General features: G+C 36.3%; 1 protein-coding gene across 7 annotated transcripts in view; it reads left to right on the forward strand.

Annotated features, from left to right (window-relative positions):
- The window catches only part of CEP128 (centrosomal protein 128), a 636,715-nt gene that overhangs the window by 383,020 nt on the left and 227,953 nt on the right, over positions 1–25,742 (forward strand). For all 7 annotated transcript variants that reach the window (XM_063644064.1, XM_063644067.1, XM_055288555.2 and 4 more), the window contains one exon: positions 9,286–9,478. In XM_063644064.1, the coding sequence (XP_063500134.1) occupies positions 9,286–9,478 (193 nt within the window). The remainder of the gene's footprint in view (positions 1–9,285; positions 9,479–25,742) is intronic.

Genomic DNA, 25,742 nt, shown 5'->3' on the forward strand with positions numbered 1-25,742 from the left:
TTTCTGTGGTCCTTGATTTTTAGCTTTGAGTCATTTCTTAGTGGCTTTGGTATATCATTACCCTAGGACTCAGTAGAGGATTCTCACAGATTAAAAAGATCATCTTGGTAGTTTTACTAGATACTTATGAATATTCCCACCTAATTGGAAGCTATCAACTACTCAACTACGAAGGTTAAAAAAATGCCATTACCGGGGTGCGGTGGCTCACACCTGTAATCCCCGCACTTTGAGAGGCCGAGGTGGATAGTTCATATGAGGTTGGGAGTTCGAGACCAGCCTGACCAACATGGGGAAACCACCATCTCTACTGAAAATACAAAAATTAGCCAGGCGCGGTAGCAGTAGCCTGTAATCCCAGCTACTTGGGATGCTGAGGCAGGAGAATCGCCTGAACCCAGGAGACAAAGGTTGTAGTGAGCCTAGATTGTGCCTTTGCACACCAGCCTGGGCGGCAGAGCGAGACTCCATCTCAAAAAAAAAAAAAAGACATATTTACAAATTTATTCTCTATCTTGGTTTATTTAGCAATACTTGTTGATGTAGTTAAATAAATGATCCTATTATGTAATCTGTAAAATACTCCTGTGAGTGGTTAATAGAATGGTTTTTGCTCTGTGATTAATAGCCTTGTCAGCTAATTATTATTGGGAATTGTTAAAGTTACTTCTATATTGTGTTCCAAGCTGCTTCCTCAAGACACTTAATGAACATATTGGGTATTTATCCAACAAACACAAATTCTCATAATTGATTATTGATTGATCAAATTTCCATATGTTGATATTTTATTTTGTAGGATTAATAATATATTCTGCATACAGATTCAATTCATAAAAAAAACTAACTATAGTTAATTTTTAATTTGTTTGACAGTGGAATAAAGGCTTCATAAGAATAGACTGAAGCCGTAGGTCATATTATATTAATCTGTTCAGGCTGCCATAACGAAATACCACACAATGAATGACTTAAACGGTAATTTATTTTCTCACAGTTCTGGAGGCTCTAAGTTCAATATCAAGGTGCCAGGTTTGGTTTCTGGCAAGACCTCTTTTCCTGGCTCATGGATGGCCACCTTCTCTTTGTGTGCTTATGTGACCTTTCTTCTGTGAGGCTGGAAGAGAAAGAGAGTTCTGATATCTCTTCTTCTTGTAAGGACAGGATTCCTATCAGATAGCGTCCACTCTTATGACCTCATTTAACCTTAATTATCTTCCTAAAGGCCCCGTCTCCAAATACAGTCATACTTGGGGTGAGAACTTCAACATATGAAGTCTGAGGGGACAGAATTCAATCCATAACACATATCAAACCGGACTAATACTTTGTGACGGATTTTTTGTTGTTGCTGTTATTGTTTTGTTTTTTCCCCAGAACCGTTAGTATTATTGTTAGGACAAAACAGGTTTATTGTTTCTCCATTACCATCTCTTAGCAGGAGCAGTGACCACAGGTAGTAATTACACAAAGGTGAAAGACTGGGATGGAGTAGGTGGAAAAGCATTGGAGAAAAGGAAACGTGAAGTAATTTTTAAAATTCGCAGTTAAATCACTGGGTTAGAAGAGATTACTGGAGGATCGTGCTGGGACCCAGTTTACTTGGACCACATGGGTTATTAAAAATTGAATTGGGGCCGGGCGCGGTGGCTCACGCTTGTAATCCCAGCACTTTGGGAGGCCGAGGCGGGCGGATCACGAGGTCAGGAGATCGAGACCACGGTGAAACCCCGTCTCTACTAAAAATACAAAAAAAAAAATTAGCCGGGCGTGATGGCGGGCGCCTGTAGTCCCAGCTACTCGAAGAGGCTGAGGCAGGAGAATGGCGTGAACCCGGGAGGCGGAGCTTGCAGTGAGCCGAGATTGCGCCACTGCACTCCAGCCTGGGCAACAGAGCGAGACTCCGTCTCAAAAAAAAAAAAAAAAAAAAAAAAAAAAAAAAAAAAAAAAATTGAATTGGTAGCAAACATTTGAAAAATCAGACAATTGCATAAAGACAATACCAAAGTTTTATGTGGGAAACATCAGAAGATCTGATAAAAAAGTAGAGTTTCATTCTCATATGGCAGAAAAGTTGGAGATGAGAAAAACCATGGGCCTGACCACATTAGCGGGGACAACTACACTATGGTTTGACACAGTCCCCTCCATTCTTTATTCATTTCCAACATGGGGGAAAAGTGTTGCATTTTATCATTATGCTTGCACTGTTAATTTTCTTAGAGTAGATTTAAGAGAAACAGATACATTTCCATATTTTCTATCCACTTCTTTTATTGATGTTTTCTACCTTGCGCTTGTAACTACTCACGTTTGCCATCAATGATGCATACCAACCAGATTAAATCCTACTGTGTTGTCTATTAGTGACTTGTTCCTAGAACAGGTTGTCTTTCTATTTACAGGAGGTTGAAAAACTATCTTCTTTTTCACTCCTGCAGAGTCTGGTCAACTGTAAATGTCCTATCTTTTATCAATCTATGTACATTTTGCTATTTTTTTAAATGTATTCCTTCAGATTTATCTCTTTTAAATTTTATCCTCTGCTTATGTATTTCTTTTGTTTGCCAAAGTTGTTTAATTTGTAATCTGCTGAAAGTTGATATTTTGATATAGGCATGCAATGTGTAATGATCACACCATTATAAAAGGGATATCTATCACTTTAAGCACTTGTTTCTTATGTGTTTCAAATATTCCAATTATATTCTTTTAATTATTTAAAAATGCATCATAAATTGTTGTTCATTGTAATCACCCTGTTGTGCTATCAAATACTAGATATTACTCATTCTATATATACCCATTAACCATATGCACTGCCTCCCTCTCCCACTACCCTTCCCAGTCTCTAGTAACCATCATTCTACTTTCTGTCTCAATGAGTTCAATTGTTTTAATCTTTAGTTCCCAGAAATGAGTGAGACATGTGAAGTTTGTCTTTCTTTGCCTGGCTCATTTCACTTCACATAATGTCTCAAGTTCCATAAATGTTGTTGCAGATGACAGGATTTCACTCTTTGGTGTGGCTGAATAGTACTCCATTGTGTATATGCACACTTTCTTTATCCATTTGTCTGTTGATGGACAGTTAGGTTGCATCCAAATCTTGGCCACTGTGATTAGTGCCACAACAAATATGGGAGCGCAGACATCGCTCTCTTGATTTCCTTTCTTTTGGGTATATACCTAGCAATGGGATTGCTGGATTGTATGGTAGCTCTATTTTTAGTTTTTTGAGGAACCTCCATATGTTCTCAGAAGTGCTTGGGTTACCAGGCAGAGTCTTTTTTTCTCTTCCCTACTTTCCCTCAAAACAAACGCAGTGTTTCTGTCAGTGCTGAACTGCCTGGAGCTGGAGGAGGTTTGAAACAAGCACCTCTGTGTCCACAACCACTGGGACTATGCTGGGGCAGACCTGAAGCCAGCACAGGACTGAGTCTCTCCCAAGGCTTATGGTGACTAATGCCTGACAACCCCTGATGTTTATTCAAGATCCAGGGGCTCTCTAGTCAGCAGATGGTGAAGCCAGCCAGGCTTGTGTGTTTCTCTTCTGGGCGACACATTTCTTTCTGGCCTAGGGTGAGTTTAGAAATGCTCCCTGGGAGCTAGGGCCTGAAGTCAGGAACTTTAGGAGTCTACTTGGTACTTTATTTTACTGTGGCTTGAGTTGGTGCCCATGTTGCAAGACAAAGTTTCTTTCACTCTTCCCTCTCCTTTCATCAAGGAGAAAAATGTATGTCTTTGTGCCCACCTCAGCTGAGAGTACACAGGGTTACACCTAAAGCCTGTCTCACAGTTTTGTAAGTTAGAAACTTGGCTATTATGTGTTATATGTCTTGACCATTACTGATTCCTCCCTCTACTTTAACCGTAACACGTGAGGAACGATCATATCTCAAAAATGTACACTTTGGTTCTTCCTTTTGTATTTTCACTTGCTTGGAGTATTATAACAACCTCTTGATTTCCAGCCTTCAGCATGTGTTTCGTACTCTATGTAGAAAACACTTTCTAAAGAACAGCCCAATTTGCCGCCTTGACTGTCACAGGAGGATGGTGGTATACCATCTCATGTTTTTCTTGTATTCTTCGTTAGTGCTTCAGTAGAAAATTATAATAGAAAGTACTTATTTTATCTGGCAAGGAGTTGACCCTGTTTCCTGGTTTTCTGTCCTATGGAAGCTTTTTATTGTTCTGTATTCGCATGGAAGTTTCAAAGGGAGTATTGAGAAGTGAAGTAGGCTTTGTTAAATTTCTGCAATCATAATTGGAAGTGCACAGCCCAATTTAATTTGCAGATTTCCTACATTTAGCCAATGACATCCAGACAAGACAGAGGCCTATAAATTGCATAGCATGTACTAAAGCCAGGTCTCATTTATTCATAGAGGTGCAATTTTAGCTTTGTTTTTCTGTCTTGACTTACTCTCTACTGTTTAACTAACAGCTTAATTGAGATATAATTCATATATCATACAGTTGGTCAATTTAGAATACACCATTTAATGCTTTTTAGTGTATTTTCAGAATTGTGCAGTCATCACCACATTTAATTTGAGAACATTTTCATCACCTCCAGTAGAAAATCAGGACCCCTTAGCCATCACCTATAAATCCAACCACCAGTTCTAGTCTGCCACTAATCTTTCTGTCTCTGTAGATTTGTCTATTCAGGACATTTTATATATGTATATATATATATACACACAAATATATATATATATTTATTATTTTTTGTGTGTGTGAGATGGAGTCTTGCTCTGTTGCCTAGGCTGGAGCGCAATGGTGCGATTTTGGCTGACTGCAACGTCCGCCTCCTGGGTTCAAGCAATTCTCCTGCCTCAGCCTCCTGAGTAGCTGGAATTATAGGCATGTTCCACCATGCCCAGCTAATTTTTGTGTTTTTAGTAGAGACGGGGTTTCACTATGTTGGTCAGGCTGCTCTCAAACTCCTGACCTCGTAATCCGCCCACCTCGACCTCCCAAAGTGCTGGGATTACAGGGGTGAGCCGTTACCCTTGGCCATAAATATAATCATATAATATGTGGTCTTTTGTGATTGACTTCTTTCATTTAGCAGAATGTTTTCAAGTTTCATCCATATTATGATACATCCATTTTAGCATGTATCATGACCTCACTTTTGTATTGCCAAATAATATTTCATCGTTTGGATATACTCCACTTTTTAAATCTGTTTATCATTTGACGGAAATTTGGATTGTTTCAATTTTCTGGCTGTTATTATAATGCTGCTATGAGTAATTTCTATCTGAGTTTTTGCATGGATGTTTGTTTTCCACTTCTCTTAGATACTTACCTGGGAGTAGAACTGCTGGGTTATATGGTACCTCTATGTTTAACCCATAGAGTAACTGTCAGATTATTTTCTAAAGCAATTGCACTGCTGTGCATTCCCACCAGCAGGATGTCAGAGTTCCAGTTTCTCCACATCTACACAAACAATTGTTATTATCTGTCTTTTTGATTTTAGCTACCCTGCTGGGTGTGAAGTAGAGTCTCACTGTGGTTTTGATTTACATATTCCTGATGGCTAATGATGTTCAGCATCTTTTCATGTGCTTATTGGCTATTTGTATATCTTCGTTGGAGAAATATCTATTTACATCCTTTGTACATTTAAAAAATGGCATCATTTGTCTTTTTATTACTGACTTCTTTATGAATCCGACATATAATTCCCTTATTAGACATTGAGTTGGAAATATTTTCTGCCACTTAGGAGGTTATCTCTTCTCTTTGTTGGTAGTGGCCTTTAAAGCACAGAATTTTAATTTCAAAGAAGTTCAGTTTATCAGCTTTTTTCTTTGATGGCTTCTGCTTTTGGTGTTATACCTAGGAAGTTGTTGCCAAGCCAAGGTCACAATGATTTATGCCTATGTTTTCTTTTAATAATCTTATAGTTTCAACTCTTTAACATTTAGGTTTGTGATCCTTTTAGAGTTAGTTTTTGTATATGGTGTGAAGTAGGGGGGATAAATCAATTCTTTTGTATTTGTATATTTAGTTGTCCTGCACCATTTGTTGGTAAGACTATTCTTTTCTCTGTTTAATTGTTTTGGATCTTTTGTTGAAAGTCAATTGACATTTATGTATGGGTTTATTTCTAGACTTTCACTTCTGTTCCACTGGTCTGTATATCTGTCCTTATGCCAATACGACACCATCTTGACTACTGTAGCTTTGTAGTAAGCTTTGGAATGGATAAGTATGAATCCTCCAACTATATTATTCTTTTCCAATATCTTTTTTTTGGCTATTTTTGAAATTTGCCTTGAATTCCCATTTGAAACATAGGATCAACTCATCAATTTCTTTAAAGAAGCCAGATGGGATTCTGAAAGGGATCCTGTTGAATCTGTAGATTAGGTGGGATGTATTGCTATTTTAATAATATTCTCTTTCAATCCATTTACATAGGATATCTTTCCACTTAGTCTTCAGTTTTTTAAAAAGCATTTTGTAGCTTTTAGATATAAGTTTTGCAGTTTTATGTTTATCACTAATACTTCATTTTTTGATGCTACTGTAAATATGATTATCTTAATGTTATTTTTGGATCGCTCATTGCAAATATTAATATATAGAAATATAATTAATTTTTGTATTGATTTTATATATTACAATATGCTGGACTCTTCTGTTAGTTCTAATAGATTTTTTTAATGGAATTACTAGGATTTTCCTACACATAAGCCTGTTACCTGCAAATAGAGACATGTTCACTTCTTCCTTTTCAATCTGCATATTTTTTATTTCTTTTTATTTTTTGTATAATTGCCTTTTCATAACCCTCTAATACAATGTTAGATAGAAGTGGTGAGAGCTGTTATCCTTTTCTTCTTTCTGGTCTTAGTGAGAAAGCATTCAGACTTTTACTATTAAGTATGATAATAGTTGTGGGTTTTCCATAGATATTTTAAAAATCATATTAAGGAGTTTCTCTTCTATTTGTAGTTTTTTGAGTGTCCTTATTATGAAGGAATGTTTAACTTTATTATATGCTTTTTCTGTATCTTTTGATATAATCATATGGCGTTTGTCCCTAATTCTATTAATATGGTATATTACATTAATGATTTTCCTATCTTAAACCTTGCATTCTTGGGATAACTTCCACTTGATCATTGTATTAGTTTGTTCTCACACTGCTATAAAGAACTACCTGAGACTGGGTAATTTATAAAGAAAAGAGGTTTAATTGACTCACAGTTCTATAGGCTGTGCAGGAGGCTTGGTTTTGGGGAGGCCTCAGGAAACTTACCATCATGGTGGAAGGGTGAAAGGGAAGCAAGCATGTCTTGTCTTCACATGGCAGCAAGAGAGAGAGAGCAAAGGATGAAGTGCTACACACCTTTAAACGACCAGATCTCCTGAGAACTCACTGACTATCATGAGGACAGCAAGGGGGAAACTGCCTGCATGATCCAGTCACCTCCCACCGGGTCCCTGCCCCAACATTGGAAATTATAATTCAACATGAGATTTGGGTGGAGACAGAGCCAAACCGTAGTAATCATGATGTTCATTTTAGAGGTTGCTGGATTCTGTTAGCTAGTTTTTTCTCGAGGATTTCAAGAAAATCTGTATTCATCAGGCATATTCATAAGTACAGCTTTATTATAAGTGACCTGGGGAAATGGCAGTTGGGACCCCAGTATTTTCAGCTGGCTGTGCTTGGGGTAGGGTAACCATCCTATCAGTGGGACATTGGGGGAGCAAGGGATTCTCAACATCTTGCTGCACTTGGCCAGGATTTTAGCCTATGCAAATCAGAGCTGCAAGGCTGAAAAATCCTGGTGATCTGCCCATCCAGTATGCTGTCATGTACCTTCACTGTGAATTGGAGAAAGAGAAAAACCCTGTTTTCTTGGCAGTGTTTTTCTAGAATGAGGAGTGGAGCTTTTGTCACACTGAGGGTAGAAGGAAGGAGTCAGTTATGCCTCAAGTGCCACTTTAATGAGGTTAAATAGAGTTTCTTGAATAAATGTTTCTTAATTTGCTGTATGGCTACAGGACAATATTTAGAAACATTGATTTTTAAAAAAATATTTTTAGCACTTACGGTTATTTCACTGGGGACCATTTCTACAGAACTCTATGTATCATCATTCCAGAAGAACTGTTATGATGGCCCCCTTTTGTTTTTGATGAGATTTTATATTAACAATTATGATACAGGTTTTATCTTCAAAAGCATGATTTTCCTACGGACAATACATTTCACATATAACTAGGAATTGGAGGGTAGCCTGACTTAGGAAGGTCCTAAGACTTGACTGAAATCCTGCTGTATTGAAGGTGAAATAAATATTTCTTTTCCTATTCTTGTTTTAAATATCTAAATATTAAAAGATAGGTGAGGGCTGGGTGTGGTCACTCATGCCAGTAATTCCAGCACTTCGGGAGGCTGAGACAGGTGGATTTCTTGAGCTCAGGAGTTTGAGACCAGCCTGGGCAACATGGCGAAACCCCAGCTCGACAAAAAATACAAAAAACAGCCAGACGTGGTGTGCACCTGTAGTCCCAGCTACTGAGGAGGCTGAGCAGGAGGATTGCTCGAGCCCAGGAGGTCAAGGCTACAGTGAGCCAAGATCGTGCCACTGCACTCTATCCTGGGCGACAGAGTGAGATTGTGTCTCAAACAAACAACAAAGACAGAGTGAGGGAAAGAAAGAAAAAAAGATAGGTGAGGTTAGAGTCTGTGAAGTAGAGTTGCCAGAATTCACTTTCATTGTGTCTTAGAAGCATAAACATTAACTCTATATCTTCTAGTCAGTAAAGAATCTCTCCTCATGCCTAATTAGCTAGATCAGTGGGAATATACATTTTTAGAAGTCATGCTAGGAATTTTATCTTTTAAAAAATTCTCTGAAGGAATACTTCTTTTATAAAAAGTCTGTAGTTCTATTCTGGGATGTATTTGTTTTTTAAATTCCTATACTAGACTGCCCTATATATCAAATCAGAGGATTACCTATAATATTATTGGAAGTTTAATAGGCCAAACTTTGTCTTTCTAAAGATGACACCAAATATTTTTTAAAAAATCTACGAATATCATGGCTTAATTTCTGAACCAACTTGTAATTGCTGTAGACCATTATGCAAATTAAACATGGATATTTTAAAATTTTGCAAAAAGTTGGTAATCATCTATATTTGTTCAAATTGTGATGTTACTTATTTTTTTCCTCATGTTTTGTAATGCTACTCTTTTCTGAGTTTCTTTAACCATTAGATATAAATGTTATTTTTTAGACTAAACTTCAGTGGCTCTGTGAGGAACTGAAAGAGAGAGAAAACAGAGAGAAAAATCTGCGACACCAGCTGATGCTCTGCAGACAACAACTCAGGAATTTGACTGAAAACAAGGAATCTGAGCTGCAGTGTCTCTTCCAACAGATAGAAAGGCAGGAGCAGCTTCTGGATGAAATACATCGTGAGAAGAGAGGTGTGTTAGTTGTTCTTTCATTTTTCTTTGTTTATATTTATGGAATCCTAATCCTAGGATTGGAAAAAAACCTACTTCTATTGCATCCAGTCTGGACTATTTCTAAGCCCATCTCCTTTTCTTGTCTTTGTCTTTTTATCTTTCTTCATTTCTGGGATGAGAAGAGAAAATTCTTCAGCCACAGCATTCCTCCTGTGTATATGATACCTGCATTTACTGGCTGTGTGCAGGAATTAATTGATAAGACATACTGCTTTTGTCTTAGTAAAATGCTGAAGTTTACATTTACTTCAGTAAAATACTCCTTAGTTCATTCAATACATATTTTGTGCCCATTTTCAAGTACGCACTATTCTAGGTACAGAGGATGTATCAGTGAATAAAGCAGGAAAAAAAAACCCTACCCTTATTTAGCTTATGTTTTATTGGGTGGAGACATTCATATTACAAATAGGTACATTATATAATATATTAGAAGGTTGTAATCACAGTGGTGGAAACAGTAGAGTAAGGGAAGGAGAGTTTGGCTTCACATATTTTGGAACTCTGTTATTAAATTCTTAGCATTGATTATGGCAATGTGTCCAGTGATATGTTCTCTATCTAAAAGGAAAAGAGGGACTAAAGAAGGACCTTGGTAGTGGAATTGGAAAACAGGCAACAAATGCAAAAGACGTTGTGGAGGACCAGCCCAAGGTGAGGAAGAGAGAGGACTCACAGGAGATTCGAAGGTCTCAGTGGTTTTGCCATTGTGAGAAAGAGGAAAGTCAGGAAGTAGTTGATCTGGTGGGAGAAAAAGAGGGTATGCATTTTTACCTAGTTCTTAAAATCAAAAATGTAAGAAAAAAAGTATTATGAAGCCCCAAACTTCTGTCAGAAGAGATATTTTAATCTTTTGTCTGGTGTGTGAAAAATATCGTAATAGTACTGCTTGGTGGATTTGGACGTAATGAACACTTTAATCCGCTACCAAGCAAATGCTGTTAAAGTTGAGGACTTATAAATAATTACTAGAAATATAAGCAACATGCTCTTGGTAAAAAGAGTTTTGATTACTTCTGCTGAGGTCCCTGTGGGGACATTTTTGCAAGGCATGTCACTTTATTTGGATCTTAAAAACAAAGCAAGATTTCCATAAGGAAAAGATTTGGAAGAGAGATTTTCTGCAGAATTTATCTGCCTAGTGATTTAAACATTTTTGTTTTACAATGGTACACACACAGAAGGTGAAAGGCAGCAGGAAAACTAGTGATAGTGACTATTTCTGACACATCAAAGTTAATTGTTAATACAAATTTGTATGTGATTCTCTACCATCTTAGAAACTTATCTATTAAGTAGAACAAAGTTAATCTGTCTATAAGTGAAATATGACAGATAAACTTTCTATTTACTAGAATTAATGCCGTCTCAGAGTTAATATATTTTAGTGTGATTTAATGTCACACTAAAGTAAGTGACATCTGCCAGGTTACCTGAGGCCCTGGGACAAGGAGTTTCCACCACTGAGTGCTGCTATATTCATAGATCCGAGTTCTCATATACTTTTGGGGTGTTCTGGGCCTATAAGTCTAGAAATTTGGAATTTGGAAATTCCTGTAGGAGAGGAAAATTTATTAAGGGGTTAATGTCAGGAACCTCTTGGAAGTTTAGTAATTATTCACTGAGAAATTCTTCAGTTATAAGGGGTAACAAAGACAAGAGTAAAGAGCTGTAAACTTCAGCTGGGAGGATTTAGGTATAATATAAGAATACATTGAAACTATCAGGTTTACTAAAACCTAAAATTTATGTGGAAATTGCCAGGAATTTTTCAAATGTTTTCAGAAGGAGAGACATTTCTACAGTGTAGTTGTATTCTTGCTCTACAAAATGCTAGCGAATATGAACAAATATAGAAGGCAATTTTCTTATTTTTTCCTGAAACTGAAATAGTGACTCTTTTTTTAAACAAGTGACTGATCTTGCTTTCCAGGAACTGGGTGGTTGTGGTTTTGGCTATTATGTGTACATGGCTTTCCTTCTGGAATAATTAGAAATTGACATGGCCTGAAATTCCTTTACCTTAAAGATGAAATTTGATTTACTTAGTATTTCCAGTTTGGGGCAGGTGCTATACTCTTTTGGCTTTGTTTTATTAGGTGGGATCTTCACCAATTCCTCACTGCCCCCATGCTGTAAGTACAACGTATAGAAAATAGTCATTCCCAGCGGCGTGTACTGTACCAAGGCTTCCTGAATCTGTCCCTTGCTGTCATGTGTCATTTGTTAGAATGCACATCTAAGGGTGAAATAAGCCATTGTCAAAGTCTCTTTGTTAGGGAGTTATCTTTTCTGAGTAGTTATAAAAGGGAAAGTACTACAGGTAAGAGGATGTAGAAAAAAGAAAATGGTCTTCCACCTCTTCAGAAAATAATGTCTTTGCAGCAGAGAACGAATGCCTATATTATTTTTGGTTAACACCTGTGTCTTAGCCAAAAAGTAGGCAATGAAAGAAATATGCATCATTTCTGTCTGTCTGTCTGTCTGTCTATCTATCTATCTATCTATCTATCTATCTATCTATCTATCTATCCAGATATAGATATGAATCTCTGTGTGTGTGTGTGTGTGTGTGTATGTGTATATATATTTTACTAGTTTTAAGTTTCACCCTAGTAATGGCTGTGGGTGTGGCCTGTCCTGGCCCAAATATACTTTATTTCTTGCCTTAATGAATTTTTGACAGGCACACAATTGAGAAATGTGTTTTGTTGTATGTATCACCTAGCATAGAGTTTCTATGAAGGCAGTGATTTTTTAATGTTTTGCTGAATGCCGTATCTCCAGTGCCTAGAAAGAGCCTGGTGCACAGTAGACATGTGAAATATTTGTTGCACAACTGAATGAATGAGGGAAGTAATGAAAGAACACTAAAGGAGCACAGTTAATAGGGGAGCCATAAGATTAATATTTAGTGAAAAAAAATCACTGTTCCAAAAGAAAGCGTAGTTTTTCCCCAAAGTTTAGATTTAGAAAGACAGAGATGATATCTTGCCATTGGCCCAAATTTATTTATTTTTCCCTGTTTTGAAATTTATTGGATACTTATTAAACTCTGTATAACCAAAATAAAAATCAGCAAATATTTGGCAGAAGTTGATTAAGTAATTTAATTAGAGTGGTTTACATATTGTTTATGACACTCTGGAATTAGGTAACAGTATTTGTCTTTTCTAGTATTTCAGTTATGTGTTACATTTTATGGTAGCAATATTTAAATAGTTTATATTTTATTCATTTTGTGACAGTATCCTCTAAGAGCTTCCTGATTCATTTAGGGACATGATAACATTGTTAGTATTAATTCTAGCCCCATTGTATACTATGATTTAACTCTCTAGTATAACGTGAAAAAAATTCAAAATACCTAAATATCAAAAAAAGAATATTAAAACTTTGTGTGTGTCTAAAATAGTCTCAGTCTTTAAGAGTAGAATGACTATAACTTTTAGAGTATGATTCTGTATGTACTACTAGTCATAGAAAAGCTTGAGCCTGATTATATATGTTGAGTGGAAGGGGCTGTTGATGGGAGAGGTTGAACAGGTGGAAGTTTAGCTGGTATAGCAGGATCCCGGAAGATATGAGTGGATGAGGTCAAAAGTAAACGTAGAGAAGTGAGTCTTGGAAAGAACAAGGGCAAAAGAGTTAGGGATTTCTTCTTTTAAGATATTTTTAGTGTTTTGAATATGCTAGTATATTTGGCAGATTCACTTATCACAATAATTTTTGTAGTGGTTTTCTTATTTTGACGGTTAGCTTCTTAGAATCTGTAATTGGGTCTAATCTTTGCCTTATATAAGCTCAAAGAAAGGATGAACATATACATAGTCTAGAAGTATGCAGTAGAGGAAAGATACATTATCTCCCTATCCCTTGTATATGCTCAAAGAAAGGATGAGTATTTGGAGAAAAGGAGAGAAGGGATGAGAAGTAGCCACTGAATTTGCAATGTAAAACTTTGGCATGACCTGCGTTGGTAGAAGTCTTAGGAGTGACTTAAGCCAGATTGCCAAATCTATATTTTTGGCAACTTGCTTCCAAAGCATAAAGCTTATCATATGATGGATATCCAAAGCATTAGAGCCACCTTAGTGGCGAATCTGGCACACTGTACACTGATTATTCTGGCCCTATACATGGCTGTGAGCATAAAGAGATGCAGTAGGCTCCCCTTATGTGTGGGGACTTAGGCACCCTAGTGGATGCCTGAAGCTTCAGGTAGTACCAATCCCTATATGCACTGTTTTTTCCTATACATACATACCTATGATAAAGCTTAATTTATAAATTAGAAACAATAAAACATTAATAATAATTAATAAAATAGAACAATTATAACAATATAGTATGATAAAACTTACTTGAATGTGATCTCTTTCGCTAGGTGTCTTATTATACTGTACTTACCTTTTTTCGGACTGCAGTTGACAGGCAGTGATTGAAACCAAATTGAAACTGTATGACTTAGATTTTTTCTATCTAAAAGTTGGGGGGAGACTACTGTATGACTTAGATTTTTTTCTATCTAAAAATCTGATTTTAATCTAATGTGATAGATTTTGGATCTGTCAATAGTGTTCTCAACTTTTTAATGGTTTATTCCTTTGGTTTCATCATTCCCAGTGTTCTGAGAAACTTTTCAGCTGATTTTTCTGCTTTTCTCTGCTCATCCTTCGAATTTCTATGCTACTTCTACAGTTGGTGGTCAATTGCTGTTAAGAGAGGATAATTTCTTATAATTTATTTGTGGGACAGAAATAATGGAGGGACTCTCGAACTGTAGATACCTTTTCTAACATGTAGTTTAGACTTAAGATTTCATACTTTATGTTGTGCTTATACATTATTTATATATTGGTTTATTTTTCTAGTCACCCAGTCACTCATTCTTCTATCACTTATTCTGCAAATCATTTCACACAGTTTTTCAGATTTGTCTTATCGAAGAAAGAATTTAGAATCATGATACTCATAGAAGTGTCCTTTAGTCCCAAAACAGGAAGAAGCAAATTTTTTCTATTCCATATTGGAGTGTAATATTTAAACATTCTGAAGTAACTTAGGGGATGATTTCTAAATGTAATACCATTTATTTATTTGGACTCTGGTTAATTTTTTAAAATTGAATTTATCATTGGATTGATTGATTGAGATGGGGTCTCGCTCTGTCACCCAGGCTGGAGTGCAGTGGCGCCATCTTGGCTCACTGCGGCCTTGACCTTTCAGGCTCAAGCAGTCCTCCCACCTCAGACTCCTGAGTAGCTGGGATTACAGGTGCATGCCACCATGCCTGGCTAATGTTTTTATTTTTTAATTTTTATATAGAGATGAGGTCTTGCTGTGTTACCCAGGCTGGTCTCAAACTCCTGGCCTTAAATAATCCTAGACCTTGTTTTCCTGAGTTACTGGGATGACAGGCGTGAATCAGTGCACCTGGCCGTAGCATCTTATTTTTAAATTGTGACTAGCTTGTTCAGAAGTTCAATGGTGTAGATCATTAGAGATAATTAAAATAACAATTATTTTAATTGATAAATTGAGAACATTATTAAAACTCATCCATTATTTAACATAAAGTTACCCCTTCTTTATTTTCTTGTTGCTTTCTTTATAATTTTTTTTCTTTTTTCTTCTTTTTTTCGGACAGAGTCTTGCTCTGTCGCCCAGGCTGGAGTGTGGTGGCATGATCTTGGCTCACTGCAACCTCCGCCTCCTGGGTTCAAGCAATTCTCCTGCCTCAGCCTCCCGAGTAGCTGGGACTACAGGTGTATACCACCACGCCTGGCTAATTTTTGTATTATTAGAAGAGAAGGAGTTTCACCATACTGGCCAGGCTGGTCTCGAATGCCTGACCTCGTGATCCACCCACCTCGGCCTCCCAAAGCACTGGGATTTACAGGCATGAGCCACTGCACCCAGCCTGTAATTGTTTTTAACAACCAATTGAGAAAGAATAGTTTTTAGAAAATTATGCCTGCTATTAGAGTCAAATCATAATTTTTTAAGAAATATGTTTTATTCTTAGTTTCTTTTGCTTATAGATGTTTCATTACAGTAATTTTGTTTCTCATATGTTTTCTGTTATGAATTGAAATCCAGCCTAGGTCAACAGGGATTGAAATTAAACTACATTGGCTAAATATTCCTAGGACCAGAATTAAATTAACGATATGCCTAGGGATGCTGATACACAGATCTGTGCAGATGTCAACTGTGATTGAATGAGAAATCAACATTCATGTCTTTAGTCAGTAAATGGGCAGTGGAAACTTACGATTCATTATTCTTTAGTTAACTGTAAATATCTCTGAGCCCTCCCTTTTTCACCTCTTGTGTAAGGGGCCTAAAATTTATAACGCTTCTATTGGATGAACTTAATTTTAGAGATAAAGATTTTCAATATTTCCAGTAATGTATTCAGTTGGCAACAGACCATTATTGATTGAGTGGGGAGTTTAAATATTTAAAGTTTATATTTTTCCTCTTCCAAAATATTGAGGGGAGAGACAGTGTGTGTGTGTGTGTGTGTGTGTGTGTGTGTATTCTGAAATATATTCTGGAAAATTCAGAAATGTTAAATATATTATGTGAATTCTTAGATTTTCTTGTTTCTTCATCTTATAGATTATTTGTGTAGCAAAGCTGTTCTTCCTTAAACTTGAATCATGAGCACATTTAGGGAGATGAGTAAGGCAAAGCTCCTTGTGCTAAAATAGATTTGATTTGAGCTTTCAAGTTACTAAGTAGCTTTCATTAAATTCAAAGCGTATCTCTGCTGTATGTTTTTTTTTAAACCGTATATTAGAGCTTGCTTAAAACAAATGCAGATGGAAACTCTGTACATTTTGACTATTTGTTGTTACAAATATGGATTTCTGCGGGGGGCATTTCTGCTTTGATGGTGTGTTGTAATGAGTACTATCTGTCTTTTCTATAATGTTGCATACAAAATTATAGTAATGCCTGCCTACTCCCTCCCTCCTCTGCCAAAAGATGTCCACAACCTAACAGGGTTGGATACAGGGTTGAATCTGTGAATATGTTAACTTATATGGCAAAAGGGATTTTATAGCTGGAAAAAATTAAGGTTCTAGAGACGAGATTATCCTGTATTATCTGGGGCACAATATAATCACATGGTCCTTAAAAGTGAAAGAGGGAAGCAGAGTAGGATTCAATATGAGAAAGACTCAACTGAAGATTGCTTATTGAAGATGGAAGAGGGGGACCATGAACCAAGGGATATGAGCAGCCTCTAGATCCTGGAAGAGACAAGGAAATAGATTCTTCCACAGAGCCTCCAGAAAGGAAGGTAGCCTTGCTAACACTTGATTTAGCCCAGTAAGACGTATTGAACTTCTAACGTACAGAACTGTAACATAATAAATTTGCATCATTTTAAGGCACTAAGTTTGTGGGAATTTGTTACAGCATCTGTGAAAAACTAATATACCAATAAAATAGTGAAATTAGAGATCTGCAGTAGGTTCTCTGCTACTGGATTTCCTGTATATCAAGAAATTTTCCAGCCTGCTTGACCCTCTTTGGAAATGTGCACCTATTTTTGGACATTTATCAGAAAATTAGGAATATTCATAAATTACTTTTACTGTATTAACCTTGAAATATATTGAGATAGTTCTTGAAATGTGTGAAATGTGGTATTTTCAAAATGAGTATGATTTCCTTATGCCTATGTATATGTATTTGATATTCTTTCTTCAAATATACTATGAAAATTCAAAGAAGTTACATGGATTATGAGTGAACCCGAAATGGAGACAATCATTATTGGCTTAGGCTGTTGTAAGGCCCTTGATATTATGTAGTCATATTTTCAAATTTTATCCTTTTATTTTGACTTGTACTATAGTGTTAAAATCTGTACTATAGTGTTAAAATGGACATAGACGGAAATCTGAAAATAAAATCACAGGAAAAAAAATAAGAAACAGAGAAATAGTGTCCTAGGCACCAAGAAGAAGTTGTTTTGGTTTATCACTTTATTTAGCTCTTAGTTTTCTGACATCTGGGAGGGATACCTGTTAGGTCACATCGTTCTTATTATCTTAAATGGAGCACAGAAACTGCTTGGGAGAAGCAAACTTATTTTGAAAACTAAATTCAAGTGGAATGTATTCTGTAAGCAATGTAATGAATAGTATTTTTAGTTACTGTTTTTCTTCTTTTTTTTTTCAAGATGGGGTCTTGCTGTGTCACCAGGCTGGAGTGCAGTGGTGCGATCTCAGCTCACTGCAACTTCTGCCTCCTGGGTTCAAGCGATTCTCTTGCCTCAGCCTCCCAAGTAGTTGGGATTACAGGTGTGCACCACCACGCCCAGTTAAGTTTTGTATTTTTAGTAGAGATGGGGTTTTACCATGTTGGCCAGGATGGTCTTGATCTCTTGACCTCATGATCTGCCCGCCTCGGCCTCCCAAAGTGCTGGGATTACAGGCATGAGCCACCGTGCCTAGCCCTCAGTTATTATTTTAAACAGTAATAACATCTAACATTTATTGCTATGTGCCAGACACTGTTTAAGTGCTTTAAGTAATTTATAATTTTATTTAATTCCTAGGTAGGTACTATCATCCAATTTTTTAAAAAAAAGTCAGGGTGTCATTTCTTAGCAATAATGCAAAGTAACTAGGGACATATTATGGCTTTTGTGGACCCTAAAGACTTTCGCTTTTGTGGGCCCCTTCCTCCCTTAAAAAATTAAACTTTTGATTATGTTAGTATGAAGACACAAATAACGCAGGCTAGTTTTACTATTCTGTATTCATTATTGTATTCTTTTTTCCTGTTTTAAAATACATTAAAACGTTTTCATGTTGGCCATCGACACTGTGTCTACTAGAGTAGTTGGACTTTGTAACAGTGTAGCTTGTGCTCTAAGAGTATATGGAGGATCTAACTTCACAGATTATGAGTGAAGGAGATGTTGAAGTCAGGGTTTCCTTAGAAGTGATGCCTGACCTTAGCCATGTAAGGGGTGATAAGCATAGTCATTCCAGCAGAGGGAACAGCATTTATGAAGTGTTGAAGTGAGAAAGAACTTGGCTGAAACATGAAATAAGGGAACTAAAGTGCAAACAAAAAGGTTGTTACTGCACTTAGTACATTTAATAAAATTATCTATGTCCCCTAACAGACTGAATTTTCAGATGCCTAGTGTACCTTTAGTAAGTTCTAAACTTCAATTTATGATTGAATTTTAAGTATTTGAAGTTTTATTATTCTTTGTTATTGATTACACTGGAGTCCAGAATAGTTTACGTACTAGATGTAGTTGCTGAAAATAAACATATGCATGTCATGAAATATAAAATGGAAATATTTAAAAATACAAGACATCAACATATTCTATGTAAAACTTATATATGCCTTATAGCCATGAAATTTCCATTTGAATCTTCGGGGAATTTTTAAAACATTAATTAATTTGAAAGTTTTCCTGTAAGCATTTAAAATCTCTCTTATATTTATGATTTGAAAAAAAAGATTACATTCTCCCATTTCCTTGTCCACTACAACTGGTGACTTTACAAAGTTTTTCTTAGCTGTTTGTCATATATTCATTCCTCTCTTTCTATTTAGACCACCTGTATTAGTCTGGGTTCTCCAGAAACAGTAGCAATAGGGTGTGTTTCTATGTGTGTACACAGACACACAAATATATATATATATATTTACACAAACACACACACATATGACCCATGTGGTTATGAAGACTGAGAAGTCCCAAGATCTGTGGTCAGCAAGCCAGAGACCCAAGAGCACCTATGGTATAGTTCCAGTCTTAGTCCGGTGCTATAAGAACCAAGACAGGTGATGGTGTAAGTTCCAGTCTGAGTTCAAGCTTAAGGCAAGAGAGAATTGATATCCTAATTTGAAGATGTTCATGCAGAGGGAGAGTGATTTTTGCTCAGTGCTTTTGCTCTATTGGGACCTTCAGTGGATTAGATGAGGCCCACTCATATTGTGGAGGCAATATGCTTTTTTTCGGTCCACTGATTCAAATGTTAATCTCATTTAGAAACACCCTCACAGACGTACTCCAAATAATATTTAACCAAATATCTGGGCACCCTGTGGCCCAGTCAAGTTGACATATAAAATTAACCTTTATACCACCTTTGTCTTATTTAGCTCTTTATTGCTTCATACTTACAAGGATTACAGAAGCATCTTACTTGCACGATCTTCTGAACCTGTAGTCTTTGTCTTCTGCTGGACTTGTCCTCACCTATATGCCTGCTAAAGTCCAACACAGATTATTTTTCCAAGCAGGAACACTCTGGTGGGTGTTTCAAGGTCACACTGTGCCCTGGGCTCCAGCTATTTGTTTCTGCATTCATTAATCTGCTGTTTAATAAAGCATTTGGTAAGAGTGACATCTTACAGAAATAACCTCAAATACTTGCAAATTAATACAAAAAAGTAAATCACCGATTTTGGTTTTGTGTTTTTTGTAATAAATTACTTACAACACACCCACAGTTGACCTCTACCTAACAGGTTTTATTGGAGAAACCACACACACACACACACACACACACATACACACACACACCTGCTTAATCAGTTCTGCCAGATGAATCTTCATTAAACACAGCTTTGATCCCATGACTCTCCAGCTTAGAAACCTCAGTGGTTTTCCCACTACTAAACAAATAAAGTTCAATTTTGTTACAAAAGTCCTACCATTTTTTTCCTTTTCTCTTTCTATGTAAACTCTAGCCCTTTTTATCATGTTTGCTAGTGCAATTTTTTTGTTTTACCACTCCATTGGAGTTAAAACTTTCAGGTAGGATTCCGTGACATTTGCCACTTATTGCTGTTTCCTCTGGTTATCTGCATATATAGTATTTAATACTAGGTTTTAATTTCTTGTTTCCTCATTGCATCTGGTACCATGTTTTGTATTTAACAGAAAGTAAACATAGGTAATGGGTGTTTGTGTGTGGGGGCAGGTGGATAGATGGGTGGATGGATTAATGGATGGCACAGATTTCCCTCCTACCTCTTTTTTTCCATTTATTATGGTATCTTCAACAGAAGCTACACTCCCCTATAATTTCTAACTAGACACTTAGTTCTGTTCTATCAACGAAAAAGAAAACATATCCTTATTGGTTTATTCTTATTTCTGCTTCCTCAAAACACAAGAGCAAATATGAAGAATTGAGTAACTGCAAATTATCACCAGACTAGTCTGATAATTTTTTTTTATTAACTTAGCTGTCTTCAGTGTATTTTTTGAAACTAATATATTTGGCAACAAAAGAATCTTTTCCCTTTTTATCTGTCCAGTGTAAAGCCCTTGAAGTTCTCCCTCATAGTATTTACAGAGATTTTGATGTGCATGCTCTCCTTCCTAGATCAGATAAACAGTTCCGTCACATCAACCATGAGAAATTATAGATTTGCTTTTTTTCCCTATTGAGACTATTGACCCTGTTGTCCCTATATTTAAAGTAATTTTTTAGTTACGTCACATTTTGACAAGGTCGCTACCCACAGTCCTATACAAGTGACGTTAGATCTTAATGTTCAACTACTTACTCTCATTCCTTGAGATGACCATTAGGGAAATGAAGGAACCTAGTATTTCTTGACGGTTTGGTAATGTGCAGGTTTTAAATGTATCATCTTATGTAACTCTTGAACTTGTGAGATTATTAATCCCATTTAACAGTTGAGGCAGCTTAGGCTGGGAGGGAAGTGGGGGCAGGTTATTTCTCCAGGATTGACAGGCAGTTACAGATGGGAGCAGACTTTATGAAACTCGATTTTGTGTTTGCACTACTATATAGCATATCAAAATAAACCAGCAATACTCTGTCAACCTCAATGAGCCTTCTAAATTGAAACCAACCTGGCTTTCCTCACTTTGTTGGGACCACTTCCCTGAACTTTTAAAGAGATCAAATTTTTTTGTTAAGAATGAAAGAAAATGGAATTGTCAAAATTTCAAAGTCTTTAGGCTGTCTTAATGACTATACCATTAGAAATGCTTATCTAGAAACAATAGTTTTACTGTTAAACGTTAACTCCTTTGTTGCGATAGCTGTAATATTTCTAAAATTTTCTTTCACATCATTTTAGTATGTGATAACCTATAATTTTTTGAATAGCTCACAGGAACATCAAGCCTCAAGGCCCAATTAATGAATTTAATTCTAATATTATTGTATACAACCTTTCTGTCCCATAAAGAGGAAACTAAGATCAAACCTTTCCTTTCTTGTGCCTCCACCATGAAAGTGATAACTACTTTCTGATCAGTCACTCAAGACCACACCTTTCTATTGTTTTTGAAATTCACAGTGATTAATGGACACTATAGTTTTCAAAAGCACAAATTAGTTTTTGTAGAGTCATCTACATAAATTCCACAAAACCACTGTTTCCAAGTACTGTTCCATCTGACTCACTTACACTTTTGTGGTCATGAAATATTTGTCTCTCTACAAAGCTTTCAAAGTTCACTGGGGCCAGAAGAGGTATACATATAATTTATGATCCACAGTTTCTTCCTCCTTTTCCCTGTTAAAACAGTCATGTCTCCAGCTAGAAGTTTAGCTGGGTCTGTCAATGGTACAGGAGTTGCCCTTATGTTAAACATATCTCTTTACCCTCTTCCATTCTGAGTATAGAGTGACCCACTATAACTTAACTAAGAAGCACTTTCAGTCTTGAGAAAAGAGATATAAATTACAGTTGGGAAGATGTAGCTAAGGTGTAAGAATGCATGCTTTGAAACTATGAGGTTAATAGACACTAAAATGTTTATGGCAGTTGGAAGGATTCCTTTCTTAAAAGATATTTAGAAGGGGAGACCTCTATATAGTATGATTTCGTTGCAATGAAATGCCAATGATTATGAACCAATACAGAAATTAATTTTCTTATTTTTTCTTAAGGTGCAATTGTAAGCTCATATTGAAATAAGAGACTGCTCTTATTTTCCAAGCCTGCTGTGACTATGGCTATTCAATGTGTACACTCCAAAGAGGTATATATCTAAGTAATACCATCTCTTATTGTTCCACATCAGTGAGGCCTCTGTTGGGTACTCGTTAATATTTCTATCTTTGTTCATGCTGAGTTTAGCTTGACAGTTCAAGGAAGAGAAAATGGCTGCAGTATGTACTATGTCTTCTGAGATATTCCCTAAACACACCAATCCTCATAAATATTTCACCAAATGTGTTTATCATAATGGTGTTTGTTAAGGGAGGAAAGGAGAAGTAAATGTAATTTCAATTAAATACCTATCTTCAAGCAAATATTCTTCATGCAAAATTTGGTGATACCTTCTCCTGCAAGAATGGCCATAATTAAAAAATCAAAAAGAAAATAGATGTTGGCACAGATGTGATGAAAAGAGAACACTTTTATACTGCTGGTGGGAATGTAAACTAGTACAACCACAATAAAAAACAATACAGATATTCCCTAAAGAACCAGAAGTAGATCTACCATTTGATCTAGCAGTCTCACTACGGGGCATCTACCCAGAGGGAATTTATGAAAATTATGAAATTATATGAAAAAGACTCTTGCACATGCATGTTTATAGCAGCACAATTTGCAATTGCAAAAATGTAGAACCAGCCCAAGTACCCACCAATCAACGAGTGGATAAGGCAAATGTGGTATATATATATGTATACCATAGAATACTACTTAGCCATAAAAAGCAATGAAATAGTGGCATTCACAGCAACCCCGGATGGTGTTGGAGACCATTATTCTAAGTGAAGTAACTCAGGAATGGAAAAGCAAACATCGTATGTTCTCACTTATAAGTGGATGCCAAACTGTGAGGACACAAAGGCGTAAGAATAATACAGTGGACTTTGGGGACTTGGGGGAAAGCATGGGAGGGGGGTGAGGGATAAAAGACTAAACACTGGGTGTACACACACACACACACACACACGCCAGCCCAGCCTGTGACTAGGGCAGAACTTGCTGTTCCCAGTGAAAGGGCAGCAAAAGGAGATTCTGATTGCCTCAGTGATGCGTTTAACCAAAAGGGCTCAGTGTGAACCTACAGATTCTGTGACTCCGCGTTGGCAGCATGGAAGTGACAAAAAAAGCTGTTAAAAGAGGAAAAATATAGCTATTTAATATGTGGTTACATCTAGTTAGAAAATGCAACTTTGATCTAGTATATTTATAATGTTCTACAATATTGATATCTGCATATATAGTTAATTACTTCTACAAATGATCACTTTTTTGGTCCTTCTCTTAATCCAGACAGAGACATAATCTATTAAGAGAGAATAAAAAAGTTTTGGCTGAAATACATTAACAATAAGAATCAATAAATAAGAATTTGGAATATCTTTCAACCTCTCAGGTTCAAATTCAATAAAAATGCTTTTTACACAGAGCCCATAGCAATGTATACTCTTTTCCTCCTCCTTTTGGAATTTTGTGGAGCAAACATTTAAAATGTACTTTTTTTTTTCTTTTTCAAATTTTAGGTTCAGGGGTTACATGTGCAGATTTGTTATATGACTAAATAGCATGTCGCTGGGGTTTAGTATACAAATGATTTCCTTACCACGGTAGTGAACATGGTATCCAATAGGTAGTTTTTCCATCCTCACCCCTCTCCCATCCTCCACCCTCAGGTAGGCCCCAGTGTCTACTGTTACCCATCTTTGTGTCCATGTGTACTCATGTTCAGGTCTCACTAATAAGTGGGAACATGTGATACTTGGTTTTGTGTTCCTGCATTAATTATCTTAGGATAATTTAGGATTACAGCCTCTAGCTGCATACATGTTGCTGCAAAGGACATGATTTCATTCCTTTTTATGGCTGCATAGTATTCCATGGTGTATACATATCACATTTTTTTTATCCAGTCCACCACTGATGTGTATCTAGGTTGGTTGATTCCATGTCTACTATTGTAAATAGTGCTGCAGTGAACATACGTATGCATGTGTCTTTTCGCAGAATAATTTATATTCCTTTGGGTATGTACCCAGTAATGGGATTGCTGTGTTGAATGGTAGTTTTATTTTAAGTTTTTTTAGAAATTGCCTGCTTACCACAGTGGCTAAACTAATTGACATTGCCACCAGCAGTGTATAAGCATTCTCTTTTCTCTGCAACCATGCCAACATCTGTTATTTTTTGATTTTTTAATAGACATTCTGACTGGTGTGTGATGGTATCTAATTGTGGTTTGATTTGCATTTCTTTAATGATTGGTGATGTTGAACATTTTTTCATATGCTTGTTGGCTGCGTGTCTTCTTTTGAAAAGTATCTGTTCATGTCCTTTGCCCATTTTTAATGGGGTTGTTTATTTTTGCTTGTTGATTTAAGTTCCTTACAGATTGTGGATATTGGACCTTTGTTGGATGCATAATTTACAAATATTTTCTCTTATTCTGTAGGTTGTCTGTTTGTTGATAGTTTCTTTTGCTGTGCACAAGCTCTTTAGTTTAATTAGGTCCAACTTGTCAATTTTTGTTTTCATTGCAATTGCTTTTGGAGACTTCCTCATGCAATCTCTGCCTTGGTTATTCGGGCTCTTTTTTGATTTCATATTTTCTGGCAAAATATTGCATTAAGATTTGGCCTCTCTACTTCTGTAACTCTCTCTGACTTCTAGAGTGAGGTGACATGGATATCTATGCTTCCCCTGAGACTTCTAAATGCAAAATTTTAAAATTTATTATTTTTTTTTACTTTATTGTAAATTGATCTTTATTTCATGTTAAAGTAAGATACTCTACTACTTCTTTATGATTCCCTTCTCTGCTAGGTAGAATTGTTACCTTATTTTTGTTTAAGTCCTGGTATAAGGTCGATGTTAGACAAGGGGTAACTGTTGTTTGGCCTCAGGAACATGTCTCTGTGTAAAGCAATCAGAACTCTTTCACAATGGTGTTGTACTTGTCTTTCAGTTTCCATGCCTCCATAACCATGTCCAGGTGACTAATCATCTTATTTCTTTTCCACAGCTCTAATTCCACCCAAATATCTAGTTTATTTTTCATTAGCAATTTTTATGCAATCTTTTTTCAGATCAGTTTTCTACCAGGAGCACTTAGAAATGTCTGTTGTTGCCGCCACCTTTTAAAATTTCCAGTTCTCAAATATTTTGTTCACCTTCCAGCAACTCACTTCCAAAGTTTGTTTTGTAAAATATTAATAATTATGTACTTATTAAACTATATTCT

The sequence above is a fragment of the Symphalangus syndactylus genome, chromosome 8 (assembly GCF_028878055.3).
Source record: "Symphalangus syndactylus isolate Jambi chromosome 8, NHGRI_mSymSyn1-v2.1_pri, whole genome shotgun sequence".
NCBI classification, from domain to species: Eukaryota; Metazoa; Chordata; class Mammalia; order Primates; family Hylobatidae; genus Symphalangus; species Symphalangus syndactylus.